The following is a 19,687-nucleotide window of genomic DNA, read 5'->3' as shown; positions in this document are numbered from 1 at the left end:
TGCCAATCATATCTGGTGTCTATATAGCGTGCTTTTAAAAACAATTTTTTTTTTCACTGTTATAGATTGAATAGCAGTTACTTGTCTTCAAGCGGGTGTGTCAGGCCTACAGTGTGTGCTCTGCAGAACTGTTCCAGTGCACATTGCCAATCATATCTGGTGTCTCTATAGCGTGCGTTTAAAAACAATTTTTTTTTTTCACTGTTATAGATTGAATAGCAGTTACTCGTCTTCAAGCGGCTGTGTCAGGCCTACAGTGTGTGCTCTGCAGAACTGTTCCAGTGCACATTGCCAATCATATCTGGTGTCTCTATAGCGTGCTTTTAAAAACAAATTTTTTTTTCACTGTTATAGATTGAATAGCAGTTACTTGTCTTCAAGCGGGTGTGTCAGGCCTACAGTGTGTGCTCTGCAGAACTGTTCAAGTGCACATTGCCAATCATATCTGGTGTCTCTATAGCGTGCTTTTAAAAACAATTTTTTTTTTCACTGTTATAGATTGAATAGAAGTTACTTGTCTTCAAGCGGGTGTGTCAGGCCTACAGTGTGTGCTCTGCAGAACTGTTACAGTTCACATTGCCAATCATATCTGGTCTCACAGTAGCTTGCACGCATAGTACCACTAATCCCCCAAAAAATGACAGGCAGAGGCAGGCCACCCCACAGGGGCCGTCGGGGTCGTGGTGCTGTGATTCCCTTTTGCCCTAGAATAATGCCCAGTTTTCAGAAGCCACGTACCCTGAACTTGAAAAGTTCTGAGGACATAGTTGACTGGCTAACACAGGACACCCTATCTTGTACCGCCTCCGCTCGGAACCTTGACGCACCATCCTCCTCCAGCTTAGCTTCAGGCACCTCTCAAGATAGCACTCACCCGCCTGCCGCCACCACCAAAACTAGCACCACAGCCGCTTTACTTGGTATGTCAGAGGAGTTATTCACACACCTGTTTGAAGAAATGAGTGATGCGCAACCAATATTGCTAGAGGATGTAGATAACAGGGATATGTCTCAGGCAGGCAGCATTAAACACATGGAGGTACGGTGTGATGATGATGATGTTGTACCCGCTGCTGCTTCCTTTTCTGAGTTGTCAGATACAAGCGAAGCGGTTGATGATGACGATGCGTCCATGGATGTCACGTGGGTGCCCGCTCGGCAAGAAGAAGAACAGGGCGAAAGTTCAGATGGGGAGACAGAGAGGAGGAGGAGACGAGTTGGAAGCAGGGGGGGGTCGTCGCAAGGAGCTAGTGGCACAGTCAGACAGCATGCATTGGCACCCGGGGTCAGCCCGACAGCACACCAATCAACGCATGCTGTGTCCACCACCAGAATGCCGTCATTGCAGAGCTCAGCAGTGTGACATTTTTTTTGTGTGTCTGCCTCGGACAACAGCAATGCCATTTGCAACCTGTGCCAAAGGAAACTGAGTCGTGGGAGGTCCAACACCCACCTAGGTACAACTGCTTTGCGTAGGCAAAGCACATCTTGCGTAAGACATCTTTGAGCGTAAGAAGCCAATGTCAGAAAGTCACCCCCTTGCCCAGCGTCTGACAGCTGGCTTGTCCGAACTATTAGCCCGCCAGCTTTTACCATACAATCTGGTTGAGTCTGAGGCGTTCAAAAAATTTGTAGCTATTGGGACACCGCAGTGGAAGGTACCCGGACGGAATTTCTTTTCACAAAAGGCAATCCCCAACTTGTACTCGATTGTGCAAAAGGAAGTCATGGCATGTCTGGCACACAGTGTTGGGGCAAGGGTCCATCTGACCACTGATACCTGGTCTGCAAAGCATGGTCAGGGCAGGTATATCACCTACACTGCGCATTGGGTAAACCTGCTGACGGCTGACAAGCAAGGAATGCGTGGCATTGCAGAGGAGTTGGTGACACCGCCACGAATTGCAGGCAGTCCTGCTGCCACCTCCTCTACTCCTCCTACTCCATCCTCTTCCATAACCTCCTCGGCTGAGTCCTCTTGTGCTGCTGCGTCTTGCTCCACATCAACGGCACCCCCCCAGCTCCCCAGGTACTATTCCACATCCCGGATACGGCAGTGTCACGCCGTCTTGGGTTTGACTTGCTTGAAAGCAGAGAGTCACACCGGACAAGCACTCCTGTCCGCCCTGAACGCACAGGTGGAAAAGTGGCTGACTCCGCAGCAACTGGATATCGGCAAAGTGGTGTGTGACAACGGAAAAAATTTGATAGCGGCATTGAAGTTGGGCAAGTTGACACATGTGCCGTGCATGGCACATGTGTGTAATCTGATCGTACAACGCTTTGTACATAAGTACACAGGCTTACAGGACGTCCTGAAGCAGGCCAGGAAGGTGTGTGGCCATTTCAGGCGTTCCTACACGGCCATGGCTCACTTTGCTGATATCCAGCGGCGAAACAACATGCCAGTGAGGCGCTTGATTTGCGACAGCCCTACACGTTGGAATTCAACACTCCTAATGTTCGACCGCCTGCTCCAACAAGAAAAAGCTGTTAATGAATATTTGTATGACCGGGGTGCTAGGACAGCCTCTGGGGAGCTGGGAATTTTTTTGCCACGTTACTGGACGCTCATGCGCAATGCCTGTAGGCTCATGCGTCCTTTTGAGGAGGTGGCAAACCTAGTCAGTCGCAACGAAGGCACCATCAGCGACATCATACCATTTGTTTTCTTCCTGGAGCGTGCCCTGCGAAGAGTGCTGGATCAGGCTGTAGATGAGCATGAAGAGGAAGAGGAAGAGTTGTGGTCACCATCACCACCAGAATCAGCCTTATCAGCATCGCTTGCTGGACCTGCGGCAACGCTGGAAGAGGATTGTGAGGAAGAGGAGCCAGAGGAGGATTGTAGCTTTGAGGAGGAGGAGGAGGAGCAAGACCAAACACAACAGGCATCCCAGGGTGCTCGTTGTCACCTATCTGGTACCCGTGGTGTTGTACGTGGCTGGGGGGAAGAACATACCTTCAATGACATCAGTGAGGAGGAGGAACGGGAAATGAGTAGCTCGGCATCCAACCTTGTGCAAATGGGGTCTTTCATGCTGTCCTGCCTGTTGAGGGACCCTCGTATAAAAAGGCTGAAGGAGAACGACCTGTACTGGGTGTCCACGCTACTAGACCCCCGGTATAAGCAGAAAGTGGCGGAAATGTTACCGAATTACAACAAGTCGGAAAGGATGCAGCATTTGCAAAATAAATTAAAAAGTATGCTTTACACAGCATATAAGGGTGATGTCACAGCACATCGGGAATCTAACAGGGGGAGAGGTGGAAGTCATCCTCCTCCTCCCACGACCACGCCGGCAAGGACAGGAACCGTAAAGACGTGTTGTTGATGAAGGACATGCGGACCTTTTTAAGTCCTATGCATCGCCACAGCCCTTCGGGATCCACCCTCAGAGAGCGACTCGACCAACAGGTAGCAGACTACCTCGCCTTAACTGCAGATATCGACACTCTGAGGAGCGATGAACCCCTTGACTACTGGGTGTGCAGGCTTGACCTGTGGCCTGAGCTATCCCAATTTGCGCTAGAACTTCTGGCCTGCCCCGCTTCAAGTGTCCTGTCAGAAAGGACCTTCAGTGCAGCAGGAGGTATTGTCACTGAGAAGAGAAGTCGCCTAGGTCAAAAAAGTCTAGATTACCTCACCTTTATTAAGATGAATGAGGGATGGATCCCGAAGGTATTAAACTGATATGAACAATACTAAACTCACCACTCCTATCTGGTGGCACATTAGCTTGCCCGCGCAGTGCCCCAAATTTCAAGTAAGAGGACCGACCAAGCATCTTCTTCCATCTCCCTGTTACATAAATCAATGCCATATCCATAGAAATTGTAGAGAATATCCAGGATAGTTTTACAGGGCCAAATCATGTCGCCTGTTGAAAGAGGTGACCTTGCTCGGGTCCCAGGTGTGCGGTTCCTAAAATGGCTGCCATATACATGTCCTCTGATAGGAGACGCGGGAGGTATTAAACTGATATGAACAATACTAAACTCACCACTCCTATCTGGTGGCACATTAGCTTGCCCGCGCAGTGCCCCAAATTTCAAGTAAGAGGACCGACCAAGCATCTTCTTCCATCTCCCTGTTACATAAATCAATGCCATATCCATAGAAATTGTAGAGAATATCCAGGATAGTTTTACAGGGCCAAATCATGTCGCCTGTTGAAAGAGGTGACCTTGCTCGGGTCCCAGGTGTGCGGTTCCTAAAATGGCTGCCATATACACGTCCACTGATAGGAGACGCGGAAGGTATTAAACTGATATGAACATTTACTAAACTCACCACTCCGAGTGCTGTTATTTATTTAATTTTTTTGTGGTGAGGCTTTACAGGACAGAGTGCTTCTCCACGGGACATGTTAACTCACGGGCAGCTGGCTCATCAAGGAACCAGAGCAGCTTGAACGAGGTGACCTTGCTCGGGTCCCAGGTGTGCGGTTCCTAAAATGGCTGCCATATACACGTCCACTGATAGGAGACGCGGAAGGTATTAAACTGATATGAACAATACTCCACTCCTATCAGTAGGTCCGTCCCATTGTGATTTATGCCCCCCACCCACCGCGCAGGGATGGGGGCCGGGGGGAGGAAAGTAGGCCCCCCATTGTGATTTATGGCCCCCACCCACCGCGCAGGGGTGGGGGCCGAGGGGGGGAGGACAGTAGGTCCCCCCATTGTGATTTATGGCCCCCACCCACCACGCAGGGGTTGGGGAGGACAGTAGCTCCCCCCAGTGTGTATCATGGGCTTTGAGGACAGGTGTCAATCCATACCTGCCAAGTGACCCTATGTAGGGGTAACAGTCCATATTCTGCTCTGTGTCAGTGTGTATCATGGTCTCTGTGGACGGGGAACAGTCTCTATTCTGCTCTGTGTCAGTGTGTATCATGGTCTCTGTGGATGGGGAACAGTCTCTATTCTGCTCTGTGTCAGTGTGTATCATGGACTCTGTGGACAGGGAACAGTCTCTATTCTGCTCTGTGTCAGTGTGTATCATGGTCTCTGTGGACGGGGAACAGTCTCTATTCTGCTCTGTGTCAGTGTGTATCATGGACTCTGTGGACAGGGAACAGTCTCTATTCTGCTCTGTGTCAGTGTGTATCAGGGGCTTTGAGGACAGGTGTCAATCCATACCTGCCAAGTGACCCTATGTAGGGGGAACAGTCCCTATTCTGCTCTGTGTCAGTGTGTATCATGGTCTCTGTGGACGGGGAACAGTCTCTATTCTGCTCTGTGTCAGTGTGTATCATGGTCTCTGTGGACGGTGAACAGTCTCTATTCTGCTCTGTGTCAGTGTGTATCATGGTCTCTGTGGACAGGGAACAGTCTCTATTCTGCTCTGTGTCAGTGTGTATCAGGGGCTTTGAGGACAGGTGTCAATCCATACCTGCCAAGTGACCCAATGTAGGGGGACAGTCTCTATTCTGCTCTGTGTCAGTGTGTATCATGGTCTCTGTGGACGGGGAACAGTCTCTATTCTGCTCTGTGTCAGTGTGTATCAGGGGTTTTGAGGACAGGTGTCAATCCATATCTGCCAAGTGACCCTATGTAGGGAGAACAGTCCCTATTCTGCTCTGTATCAGGGGTTTTGAGGACAGGTGTCAATCCATATCTGCCAAGTGACCCTATGTAGGAGGAACAGTCCCTATTCTGCTCTGTGTCAGTGTGTATCAGGGGTTTTGAGGACAGGTGTCAATCCATATCTGCCAAGTGACCCTATGTAGGGGGAACAGTCCCTATTCTGCTCTGTGTCAGTGTGTATCAGGGGTTTTGAGGACAGGTGTCAATCCATATCTGCCAAGTGACCCTATGTAGGGGGAACAGTCCCTATTCTGCTCTGTGTCAGTGTGTATCAGGGATTTGACTATCTTTATTCAGATTCAAAAATTACAATTCCAGGAAAAATGTAACAAACATTTACAAGAACATGTTATGCACATCATAGAAAGAACGTGAACCGCTTTAAAGCCACAAACTTAAGACAAAAAATACGTACACACAATGTGTAAGGGTTTGAAAGAATATTCTGAATACTTACATGTTTACTTTATCGTTTGCTTGATTTTTGTGAACCATATATAAACTACAAGCAGCGTGAAAACTATAAAAACTCAAGTGGCCATGCTGATCAAATTAAATAGTATGCTTTACACAGCGTATAAGGGTGATGTCACAGTACAACGGGAATCTAACAGGGGAAGAGGTGAAAGTCATCCTCCCCCTCCCACGACCCCGCCATATCTGCCAAGTGACCCTATGTAGGGGTAACAGTCTCTATTCTGCTCTGTGTCAGTGTGTATCATGGTCTCTGAGGACGGGGAACAGTCTCTATTCTGCTCTGTGTCAGTGTGTATCAGGGGCTTTGAGGACAGGTGTCAATGTTAGGTGATTTCTGCCCTTTATGGATTAAAAGCAGACTCTGCATACACTGTGTAATTTTCCATGGGAGTTTTGCCATGGATCCCCCTCCGGCATGCCACAGTCCAGGTGTTAGTCCCCTTGAAACAACTTTTCCATCACTTTTGTGGCCAGAAAGAGTCCCTGTTGGTTTTAAAATTCGCCTGCCCATTGAAGTCAATGGCGGTTCGCCGGTTCGCGAACATTTGCGGAAGTTCGCGTTCGCGAACCGAAAATTTCGGGTTCGCGACAACACTAGTGTTCACCTGTCTCAGCAATCAGACAGGTCTCAGAAAAGGCGTTACAGAATTCAGGAATGTGGTGAAACCTGATAAGGTGCTTACAAAAACATAGGGTTCTGTACACAGTATATGATCAATTCCCCGGGGCCCTGATTTATATCAGCTAAAACAGTTTCCACCTGTGTCATAAGGTTTTAACATTCTAGTGTCTAGAGTTATACAAATGGTATTAGTTATTCAAGATACAGGTGAGTTATGCAAACAGATCCAAAGGGTTAGTCTACAGGAACTGGTAAATGTCATTGTGATGAGTGATTAACAGTGAACACAGTCAGTATCACTGCAAGGAAACTATAAAAGGCGGGAATTAATAAGAGAAAGGTTGCTCTTGTTGTATAAGGACTGGCACTCAATGAGTAGCACAAGAACAGGTACGGTAAGTGAAAAAGCCATGAAGTAATGTGGCACATTATTCACATGCAAGGCGGACCTTTGACACATGAATTGGTGGCTATAGTAAGGGCATCATTCACTTATATCTTTGTAGAGGCTGTAACTCTCTGCATAGCAGGACAGGGGTTTCTTACTGTAGGCTTCGTAGATTTTAACATAGATTGAAATATTCAGATGTATATTATGTGTGTTTTTAAATGGATAAAGTGCTTCAATAAGTTTTATTAATTTACTAAGTAACAATGCTACAAGCTAAAAAGACAACACTGGGTGGGTAGTTATCAGTGGGAATATAAAAATAGCTTATAAGTTATAGGTTGCATAAGTTAGGTTAAGTTTAGGATCTGCGAATGGAACTTCACCAGCAGAAATAATGTCTACATTGAATAATTCCAAAATGGAATGCAATTATTTTCAGTAAACCTTCAAATAATATATTGAGGGAAACATGAACTGGTGGTACTATATCAATTAAATCTTACTCAGTTCCTCACTGAATCTAACCCTCTCTATCACCCTACCTAATACAATCTCTCTCTTTCTGTCTCACATTCTTTCACTTACAATTTTTTCGTCATCAAATCTCTTCCTACCTTTTTTACCTCTATCTATCTCTCGATGGATCTGTCTCGCCTGCTCTCATTTGTCCTATTTATTTGTTCTTCAGAACTGAGAATACAAGGATTTGTCCACATGATGTGGACCTTGCCTTTGCTCCTCTGCCTGGGGTCAACCTTGGTTCAGACTCAGAGTAACAATGAACCGTAAGTAGAAAGGAATGATCTGTAGGGTAAAAAGTTATGATCATATCAGAAGTTGGTGGCAAATCTACTGTGTAAAAAAGATAAAAACATTGATTTTATTTCTTTCTCTGAATAATGTTTAGACACAGCTATAATTGAGGATTTAGGTGGTGTGACTTTGCAGACTTTTTTTCTATAAAGGTGGAATATGGTCTAAACACACACTCCACATAATATAAGCTAGGTAGTCTAATACTGCAAATTGTACGTATCCATCTATCAAATAGTTGACATTTATTATGCGCAAATGCTTTTTGTAATGTGTGAGTTGTAACCCATAAAAAGAGAGAGAGAGAGAGAGAGAGAGAGAGAGAGAGAGAGAGTGTGTGGGGGGAGGGAAGGGGGTGGTTGAGTCACCATAAAGAAGTAGAACTAAGGGCAATAGAAGTAAGGGCAATTCATATGAAAGCAAATGAGAATATTCTAATTTACAGTATATATGTAAGTATATACATTACTCATTAAATTCTGAATTGTAAGAAACTGAAATACCGGTACAACTGTCAAAAAATAGCTTAACATAACCAACTTGTGAGTATTTTTCCCAAATCAGCTATTGTTGCCTAAATGTTGCAATTTTAATTTTAATTATTATTATTATTATTTTATCATTTACATAGCACCAACAAAATTCCAAAGCGCTGTACAATTCACCCCAGTTTGGTATTTAGTGAATAAACTCTCTCTCTGTGTTTGTTCCAACCAATTCACGAACAAAGAGAATTAGCTAAGGGTCACTTGTGTCAAATGGAGTAGACAAGACAATAGGAGGCTTACTCTCCAGGTATACAATGTATATCTAAGGTTGCATAGGACATCTACAATGGATGTAGATTAAAGGGACACTATAGTCACCTGAACAACTTTAGCTTAATGAAGCAGTTTTGGTGTATATAACATGCCCCTGCAGCCTCACTGCTCAATCCTCTGCCATTTAGGAGTTAAATCCCTTTGTTTATGAACCCTAGTCACACATCCCTGCATGTGACTTGCACAGCCTTCCATAAACACTTCCTGTAAAGAGAGCCCTATTTAGGCTTTCTTTATTGCAAGTTCTGTTTAATTAAGATTTGCTTATCCCCTGCTATGTTAATAGCTTGCTAGACCCTCCAAGAGCCTCCTGTATGTGATTAAAATTCAATTTAGAGATTGAGATACAATTATTTAAGGTAAATTACATCTGTTTGAAAGTGAAACCAGTTTTTTTTTTTCATGCAGGCTCTGTCACTCATAGCCAGGGGAGGTGTGGCTAGGGCTGCATAAACAGAAACAAATTGATTTAACTCCTAAACGACAGTAAATTGAGCAGTGAAATTGCAGGGGAATGATCTATACACTAAAACTGCTTTATTAAGCTAAAGTAATTTAGGTGACTATAGTGTTCCTTTAAGAATGTGAGAAAGCTTTGGAGCAGGTAGTGTGGTGGGACAGGTTCTGTAATTTAATGCTGTAGGATGAGGATTTGGTAATTTGATGGGCAGATAATATGTTAGCAGTCTGTTGTCTGGACATTTCACACAGGATACAGCTCATTAGACGAACAACAATCTTTATTAACAAGTAGTAATTAGTAACTATAAATTACATCATCCTTAAATAGGAGTTTGAACAAAAAGCTAAACTAACACATGTTCTATATCAGGAAGATAGTTAGCACTACCAAATATTAAGCAACAAATCAGAATGTGAATATGCTAATGGTAACACATAGCCTACCATATGTATATGTTTACTACAACAATAAAAAATAAGAGAAAGTTCTTAGAAAAAGTACAGAGTATGAGTATTGCATTGAGCTCTGCTTGTGAATTGATTCCCAAGGAACAGGGATGGAGGTAAGACACAGTTATACAAAGGTATTTAGAGCTAGGAAGGGCAAAGGATAGAGAGAGAGAGAGGGGGGGTGGGTAGAGCAAGCATTTGCTGTTTATAACTGAAAAGTTTACCATTCAGAATCTATCAGCCAAAAAAATAATAATTATATAGACATGAAATATTGGTGGAATACATTTATTGGACATGACAATGAAAAACTGCATGTACAGAAATTTCAGCCGCATACTACAGGTATAAATGGTAACATATGTTATAGTAAACAATAAATTATGGTGACAATAGTAGCAGGTGTTATATAAGGAATTTAACAAAAATAATAGGTATCCTACAAACCAATAATTAATTAGGCATTCTCTCCCATTCTTACACCCCAATTTGGATGGATATAGGTAAGGAAATGGCGGGCTGGCTTTGTGTAAACTTTGTAATCCCTTAAATAGAATGCTAGGGGTTTTCCAGCTCCCCATTATTGATAGCGTCAAATGCCAATCCCCGTCACCATTCCCCACTATGGAGTGAGAGAAGTATAGTGCTAACAGGATGCCTAGTCCCACTGACTCAAGATGGGGAGAAATTATCTAGGACAAAATTTCATAAACAATCCCTGCTTTACTTTTATACCCTAAATATTAGCAGGAATTGAGGTACATCCTTAGATTTTAACATGTTTGATAAAATAGCTTGAAAACAAAATATTACATACAATACCTATTACATCTAGTCACATCTACGCTGAAAATGGCATATTCTACCCATAAAGCAAAACTTGATCTTAATTGATTCTATTTCAAAGTGGGATGTTTTATTGAGTAACAAGGATAATATTGTTCATTCAAAGCACTGACATCAGATTGTAATGATGTGTTGGATTGTAGCATAAATGTTAAAATAAAACAAAAAAAAAAACCAAGTAACAAATTGTTCAAAGTTTTCACACCTAGATAATCAATCCCAAGGTCCCAAGAATATATATATATATATATATATATATATATATATATATATATACAGATATATATATACACTGAACAAAATTATAAACGCAACACTTTTGTTTTTTCCCCCATTTTTCATGAGCTGAACTCAAAGATCTAAGACTTTTTCTATGTACACAAAAGGTCTATTTCTCTCAAATATTGTTCACAAATCTTTTTTTAAATCTGTGCTAGTGAGCACTTCTCCTTTGCCGAGATAATCCATCCACCTCAGAAATGTGGCATATCAAGATGCTGATTAGACAGCATGATTATTACAAAGGTGTGAGCCTCAAAACTTAAAACATCTGTGACATTGTGCTGTGTGATAAAACTGCACATTTTAGAGTGGCCTTTTATTGTGGCCAACCTAAGGCACACCTTTGCAATAATCATGCTGTCTAATCAGCATCTTGATATGCTACAACTGTGAGGTGGATGGATATATACTATATACATGTATAGTATAACTATTTATGTTATATCACCCTATATTTATATAAAATAAAATGTAACTAAAATGTATTTGCAGATATTTTGGTCTGTTTGTCCCATCTGTTCTGTATTTTCCATCTGATGGGACCTTTTGCATTCACATGGATGGAAATCTTGGTAAATACTCCGCTTTGATGGTAAACCTAGAGTCCGAATCAGGAACCACTAACCTTCATACTGTAAAGGACGCGAGCCAGGGTCCATTTCACTGTGATGTCTTTCAGGTGAATGTTATTACCAATCTAAGGCCACTAACTAATTCTATTAGATAAAAAAAGGATTATGCAATAACATGTCAATGCATTTGCATCAAGGACCACTTTATTTTCTCCATCGATTCTTCCTTTAGGTTATCCGTTTCTATAATAATTAAACTAATCCCATTCATTCCATGATACTTGTTGATCACTGTATTTCAGATACTTTTTTACCTATTGAGACACTCCAATGGAGCTAAACTCAAGAGGCCACAATTATCCAGAGCACCTGCCTTGGAAAGACTTCTCATTGAGTTGAACTAGAAAGTCTGTGATTGGACACCTACAGAAAGTCCTGGCAGGGTTTTAAGAGGATGGCGTCCCAAGGCTGCAGACAAGAGATCTTTAGCTTTTGCAAGCTGATTTAGATACACCCCCAATTAAAAAATCTATAGCTAAATGCATGAATATTTACATTGGGACATATCTGCCGAACATTGATTTCTTTTTTATCTTAAAACATTGGAGTGTCCGTTTAAATACATTCCCTGTCTTCACCACTGTGAGAAAATGTCTTGTGGGACAGGAATGTATAGAAAAACACAAATAGAATAGCATTATGAGGGTATAATAAGTGCTTTTTCTGAATTATACATTTTTAAATAAGCACCATGTGTTAAAAGGGGGTCACTTAGGTCTACTTGTTAACTTCTAAAGAAAGTATGTGGATACTTTCCAAGAAAATGTTTAGTATCCTAAACCAACTGTCAACATTAATTTTCACATCGCTAATAACTTTTGGGGTCTGTAGTCCCTATATAACCTTGCTATGCCTATTCCTCTATTCTTTCCGAGTGTATTTCTTTAATCACCCTGTGTTGTTTTCTATAATAATTACCATGTGAGCCAGGACTTGTATAGTTTACCAATATATGTATTTTGTTAATATCCTACTGCATAGTTTTTCACCAGTTGCAAACACCGGTTAAATAACACATATTTCCCTTCAGTGTAACTTTGCCATATATTCATTGTGTTCTATGTCTAAGGTACCTTCCCCCTCTGGTACCGAAGAAGTAGTAAAAATTCAAGTACGGGGACTGACCTCAGGTGATTCCTCTGACCAACTCAGCAGCAAATCTGTGACCATCCGTAGAAAACAGAACGGAACTTTTATCCAAACAGACAAGTCTATATATAAACCTGGACAAAAAGGTAAACTAATCATACATGGCTGGGTGAATGCAAACATAAACTAAAGATTAAGCAGTACAATTAAATAATAAGTATGTGCAAAGGGTATGACAAGTGTGCCAAAAACACACCCTAATACAGGGCTCAGTTGCCACGTCTTACTGTTCCCCATTTAGGCTCCTAACTTCAATTATGTGCCAATCAGAAAAACCTTATTATTTGGCTAATGATAAAGATTACCGTTTATCTTTGCAAATTATGTTAACCACAATTTTTTTTTTATTTTTGTAGTTTTGTATTGGGAATGTAGGTGTTCATTTAAAATATAGTTTAGTTACGTTTTAGTTTTTTGATGACTTGATGTTTTTATTTTGCATGGAAGTGTTTTCAATAAACATTTTCCTTTTATTAAAAAAAAATCCCCAGATTTGTACCGTACTTAAAAATTCTGAGCAGATCTATGTTTAAAATAACAGTTCATATCATCTCACATTTAACCTGTATACCTTATTAATACCGTGTTCTAGAAAAGTTACTGAAAAGTATTGCCTCTAGGGCTTTGTGTCTGTTAGTGTTTCACAGATGCCCCCTGCTGGAAGAAATCTAAAAGGGATTGCACAAAACAACTATTAAATAAAAATAAACAATAGCAACTCAGTTATTGTGCCCCAAATGTATTATGCTCTTTCATCAATATATATTTTTCCCATAAATGTTTTAGAGCAATGTATTAAATAGAACAATTTGACAAACCCACAACACCTTCCAAGTTGGACATGGATAGTCTGTGTTATGGAACAAATGATTCATTAACCTTGTGTCTTTCTCTTCTCTGTAGTGAATTTCCGGATAGTTACCCTCAACCAGGATTTGGAGACAAGCAATGAGAAGGTGAGCAACTTAAGTCACTTCGTCTTGATGATCAAGGTGGAATAGGGGGAGTTTAAAAATGTACCTACCAACAAACTCTAGGTTTCTCATGATAATCAGCATAAATATATATATATATATATATATATTTTTTTTTTTTAAAGTCCTTATGTTTTTATTGCTGTGTTTAAATCCATTCACTATTTCAACCTGATTGACTTGTAACTTACTGAACTGCTAATATTGCATGTTTAATGAGTAATTTATCAATTAAATAAATATCAATAAGAGAAATATTTAACCAAGGAAGGTGCATTTACATTTTGTGAGATTTTGCCAGTCTAGATGTTATCAAACATCCTCCTCTCTGCATAGAAAACATATGTGATTGAAACCCACATTACTTGCAAAGAACAATGCATAAGTAAAATAATTAATTTTATATTATTTACTACTGTTTATTAATAGCAAAAAACAGTATAGAGGTGGCGCTAGAGAGTCAAAAAGGTGAATGGTGCAGCTATACCCAAGTATATCACCACTATATATACTTAAAAAAAAAATACTTGGTTGTACTACTGTTTATTGTTTACTGCCCACTGTTTATGATTGTCTGCTGGCTTATAATATCAAAACTGGAGGCCTAAAATTTATGCAATCAACTCAATGCACAATCTAATGTGTAGGCTTTATTTCAAAACAATATAATTAAGACAATGAAATTAGGGTTCTTTTTGTCATTGAATCAAAGTAAAGTAACAGTTTGTTTTTATGATCAGTATGTTTCCTATTTGTCTGACAATTTCACTCTGTCTGTGTCTCTTTTTGTCAGTATCCATTGATCGAGCTACAGGTGAGTGGTGTCTAATCTATCTAACCTTAATGCTATATAAGTAAATTGATGCCAACGTGAAATCATCTTCTCTTAAAAATAGAATCCTGTAAATATAATGTAAAGCTCTATAAAATGAATTTCCCCTAAAATGGTTTGCCAAAGTCTTGTGTTTAGCCAATTTAACACGTTGCACACTGACGATTTGATACTTTTATTGTTGTTTTTCAACAATGTTGTGTCCCTATGTATTTCATTGTATGAGTTTCATTAATGATAAAGTATATCTGAAACAGAAAGTTGGAAATAAAAGAAATTGTAAAAGTGTAAATAGATCAGTAGAAAGGAGAACGTTTAAGGTGTGCATGCCAAGAAGAGACTATTGGATAACTTTTATTTTTATATATTTTTTATTATTTTATGAAGAAATGGAAAAAGGTTGGGATGTCTGAGGGAGGGCAAGGAATAACCAGACATTTTGTGTTAGATATTACTTTATCTGGGCAAGATCGCTGTGTAACATTACCTGACCTTACAAAGATGGCCAAATTCCTGATTGTATGATAGCCAGACATTCCTCATTGACAAGACTTAGGAGAGATGAAGAGAGAGCATGCACCTTTAGGGCTGCTGGTATTTTATGTAGATGTCTGGCCTTTTAAATATAATATAAAGTTTTAAAATATTTTTTTTAAATTATTAACATATCTAAAAATATATGTAGCTCTCCCTGATTGGGGGATGTTGGAGGAGCCAGAGCGCCGACCCAGCGCTGAAGGATATTGGTGCTGGAGTCGGTATGAGTACAGAAACTATAATTTAACCTTTTTTTTTTTTTTTTTTAATAAATTTTTATTGAAACATTTTCCTTTTTCACAGTAAAAGACAATTATGCTGGGTCTTAAAAGATTCAATTCATATACAGTGTTACAAACAAATAAATGAATATTTGAATAAATTATTTGAATAAATTATTACACATTATTTGGCATTGTACAGAAAGATAGTGTCACAATGATCCCATATGAACCAGCATAAATAACAAAAATACAATAAATTAAAGAAAAAAAAATAAAAAATAATTTAACCTTTTTAATGATGGGGAGGGAGAGGAGCCATAATGTAAGGAATACAGCTTTGTGTTCCTTACACTGTAGAATCCCTTTAAAGCTGACCTTACACACTCATTCTTTCAATAAGGATTTAATGATAGTTGTATGTACTTGCAGGATTTAGTACAGAGTAGTTTACAAGAGTGTACAATTAAAGAATTCACAGATAACTGAAAAGACAAAGATTGACAGCTTTTGGCACACTATCCACATCCTGTACATCCAGTGCAGTGAAGAATATTCTTCATAAACAACGAATTATGACAGATCTTGCCTTAAATAAACCCATAGTATACATGGAAAACTTGACATCTTACCCATGCAGTGTACACACAGAGTACCACTGTCTGTAATGCTGTATGTTTATTCATGTTGTTTGCCAAAGGACCCACAGAGGAATCGCCTGGCTCAATGGAAAGATGTCGTCCCCAACAGTGGCATCGTGGACCTCTCATTTCAGCTGTCTCCTGAGCCTGCCCTGGGAACTTATAACATCAAAACTGATTTAAAAAACCACGTCTTCACTGTAGAGGAGTATGGCAAGTGGAAAAAAAAATAACTAGAATTATCCAGATTATAAATCCATAGATGGAAAGAAAGGAGTGTTTTCATTAAATTATTATGTTTTTGCTATTAAAACAAAAGCAGCATTATTAAAAAAAAGAGAAAGTGAGAGATTCACAAAATTGTTATTGTGGACGCATATATTTGTATATAAATTGATGTAAAATGTGATTTAAAATCTGAAGTGTTGCAAAATATTTAACATCTGTAGATAATTTGAACTACTTGACTTTTGCTGCGTCTAAAATATTACTCTTTCTCCATTCTACTGCATAATGACCAATTCTTTACAGCCCATACCATATTCTTCAACACTTTTTTCTACCCTCCTACACACTCATCCATTCTCTGTAATTCACTACAATTCACCCATCATCTAACTTGTTTTTATCTTCAGACTTCTTTGTTTACATGATTTCAACTTTCTGTATAACATATAACAACTAACCCTGCAGTTGCATGTTATCTTCTATCTTCAGTGCTTCCTAAATTTGAAGTGAGTCTTCAAACTCCACCATCCATCACAGTTCTTGACTCAAATATGACAGTGACAACATGTGCCAGGTGAGACATCTGTGTCAGGTAGCAGTGCACCCAATATACTCAAGGTACTCTGGGAAGTACTAGAAGCAAATTTGTGGTAACTCAGAATGAACAGGTGTGATTTACAGAGTGAGCTGATTGACACAGGTTTAATGTTACTTGATTGGTATAATTAGGGAATTACTAAGGAACAGTCCAAGTGTAATTTCCCAATGTGTATATCAGGTATACATTTGGACAACCAGTTCCAGGCACTGTGACTTTCAAAATCTGCCAAAAGCGTTGGTGGATGTGTGGACCTTCCAGTCAAGAGGGAGAAAATAAAGAGAGAGAAAATAATATTTGTCATCTTCATACAGCCAAGGTGAGAGATGGGAACAGAGGTGTAAGTTGGGATTGTTGTTTAAGAGAAGTAACAAAATAATTGAAAGTGAGTAAAAATGGACTTAATACAAGAGAGGATGTGACAGTCTGACTAACAGAGCAGAATAGACAAAAAAAGTGAAAAGAGCTATTGTACAATGTAGTTCAATATGGTTGTTCATACATTGAGCATAGTTTGAAGGGGTTATAATCTTAACATAGAAGAAGAGAAAGTAATGGCTGACTTCCAGTATATATTTTTCATTAAGAAAAGAAGCATTCCAGTAGACATGGTAGGCATTGATATGATCTAAGAGAAGAGTGGAATAGGCACATTTCAATCCTGAGCAAGAATCCAAATCTACAGAAAAACTTTGTATCAGGAATGGGCAGTTTTAACACTATTTAATATATAATTTAAAATAGTTATGATCTAGTTTCTACCTCTGCACACATAGTTATAGCATTACACAGATTTTTAGGAGACACATTATATCCCATGCATGGTGTGTCCTTAATTCGTCATCTAATATTTTAGACTTTATATGGCCAAATAATTGAAATCTGAAGTTCTGTGTTTCTACTTGCAATAAAAAGTTATGGGGGAAGGTAACGGGAATCAGGCTTATAGAGCAGCCTATGTCAGTGTGAGTGAGAGAGTAAAGTTTGAGTAAAGTTACAAATAAGTATAATAAAAATATTAGAGAATAGGAAGTGGCTCAAGATGGCTGCAAGACTAGGAGATTTAGGACAGACTTTTAGAGACTGAAGTAGCAACTTTTTACCCCACACAATGTTTTGAAGGATGAGCTTTCTCCTCTCTTTAGAATGACAATTCTGGATGCCTCAAGTCCACTGTGGACCTCTCCAAATTCCAGATACAAAATCCAACTTATGACAGAAAGCTGGTGGTGGAGGCTTTTCTGGAGGAAGAAGGAACAGGTGAGAAAAGGGTGAATTTAGAAGTTAGGAAAGGACTGAAAAATTGATGAATAAATAAATAAATAGTCACAGCAAATCAGCAAGCTATGTAACTACCCTCAAAGGGTGCATTGGCTCTGGTTCAAACCAAAGCAGCGGAAAAAATCTTCCTTTTACTGAATAAGTAAATAAATATAGTGTCTATCTGTTATAAATAGAAGGTTTGATGGCAGGAAGTTTCTTGGAGATCTAAAAAGAAACATAAATGTCCAGTGAAGAGGATGATGGCAGATTGGGGAAGAAACAATGTCTGGTGTAATTGAGGAAAATTGTGGTATTATATGACAAAATTAACAGTGGAAGACAAAAGACAAAAGAGGATTACTAATCCATTAATCAAAGTTCAATTTTATGGTCAATGATTAGTTCTGCATCAAAGGTAAATGGTGCATAACACGTCATCTAGATTTACACAAGACAAACATAAACTTTCTAATTTACTGAACTCTGATTATCATTTGCTTTGCAAATAACAGTTACTTCTGAACACATATATGGGGAAACTGTTTAGTATAATATAGAGGCAAGAAACTAATGTAACATTTCCTAATGTGACCCACAGGAATAACAATAAATGCCACGTCTCAACAATGTGATGTTTCATCCCAACTCACCAAGATTTCTTTCAAAGACTCAAAGTCCTATTTTCAGCCAGGTGCACCCTACAGAGGAGAGGTGAGTAAGGAACCTTTAAATGTGACTAGGTGCCAAAACATAAATGGATGTTGGACAGTGCCCCACAGTTTATGTAGTAATACAAAAATAATAAAAAAATATTCTATACACTATTTGCATGGAATAAAGAAAAGTTTTCATTTTTTATTTTTTTTTGCAATTTTCTCTACCGTTTATTGATGTCTGGAGTTGCTGCTTAGAATCTGTACAATTAATCATGCCAATCTTTTAGGAAATAAAAAAAATGCCCCATTTTTTTTAATACAGAGCTCCATATAAGCCACATGATTAGTTTACTTAGGTTTTGGGTGTTAATACTTGCAGTGTAGGTGTAGCGCATTGAATGAGAGCATCAGCTTCACCTCCAGGCTTAGCTCAGTAAAGGGAGCTTTCACTGAGCAACAGGACGGGTGAGGGTGGCAACTAACAGTTCTAAAAATTACTCCTAACAATAGTGGGGGCAACTCCTACACCATACCCACTACAGTATGCTGTAGTGCTTTTGGTCCTTTTAGTGTTCCTTTAAACGCAGTGGGAAATTAGCATGTAACAAACAAAGTTAATACTAATAGAAATAGCTCAGGGGCAAATTACAGCCGTGTTTTACACATACTCCATGAAAAAAACAATGGTTTTAAATATGGAAGAATTTTAATTGCAATGTGAAAAGTGTACAATTTATTCCAAAAGTGTAAATAAAGAGTTTTTATTTATATGGCACAGGGCCAGCATGCATCCAGAATGAACTTATAGGGAATTCTAATTAATATGGATATCAGGGACATTATACATATCCCAAAGTAAACATGGAAGTGATCTTATTTCCACGCACACCGTGCAAGGTATATCCCAAATGTACATGTAGGGAGCTATTCCATATAAAGATACAAACATATTTTATATAACATGATGGTGATATAATGATATAAGGATTAAAGATTAAAGGGATACGATAGTACCAGGAATACTATAGCTCCCTCTGCCTCCTCCTCCCTTGCCCTCTCCCCCACCAACATGAATAAAGGGTAAAAAAAAACTTTATTTAATCACCTGACCTCAGTGCCGATTTCCCTTGGTGCTGGGGCACGGGACCACCTTCTCTAACGTTACAGACAAGGGTGTACTAATGCGCATGCATGGTGAGTGCC

The 19,687-nt window shown here is 39.6% G+C and overlaps 1 protein-coding gene across 1 annotated transcript in view; it reads left to right on the top strand.

The window, feature by feature from the left end:
• The window catches only part of LOC134574918 (alpha-2-macroglobulin-like protein 1), a 259,124-nt gene that overhangs the window by 5,754 nt on the left and 233,683 nt on the right, over nt 1-19,687 (top strand). The window contains exons 2-4 of the mRNA XM_063433983.1: nt 7,768-7,864; nt 11,246-11,432; nt 12,455-12,620. Of these exons, the coding sequence (XP_063290053.1) occupies nt 7,768-7,864; nt 11,246-11,432; nt 12,455-12,620 (450 nt within the window). The remainder of the gene's footprint in view (nt 1-7,767; nt 7,865-11,245; nt 11,433-12,454; nt 12,621-19,687) is intronic.

Source organism: Pelobates fuscus, chromosome 10, assembly GCF_036172605.1.
Source record: "Pelobates fuscus isolate aPelFus1 chromosome 10, aPelFus1.pri, whole genome shotgun sequence".
Taxonomy (NCBI): Eukaryota; Metazoa; Chordata; class Amphibia; order Anura; family Pelobatidae; genus Pelobates; species Pelobates fuscus.
Note: the sequence above shows the minus strand (reverse complement) of the source record. Positions and strands in the feature narration are given on the sequence as shown.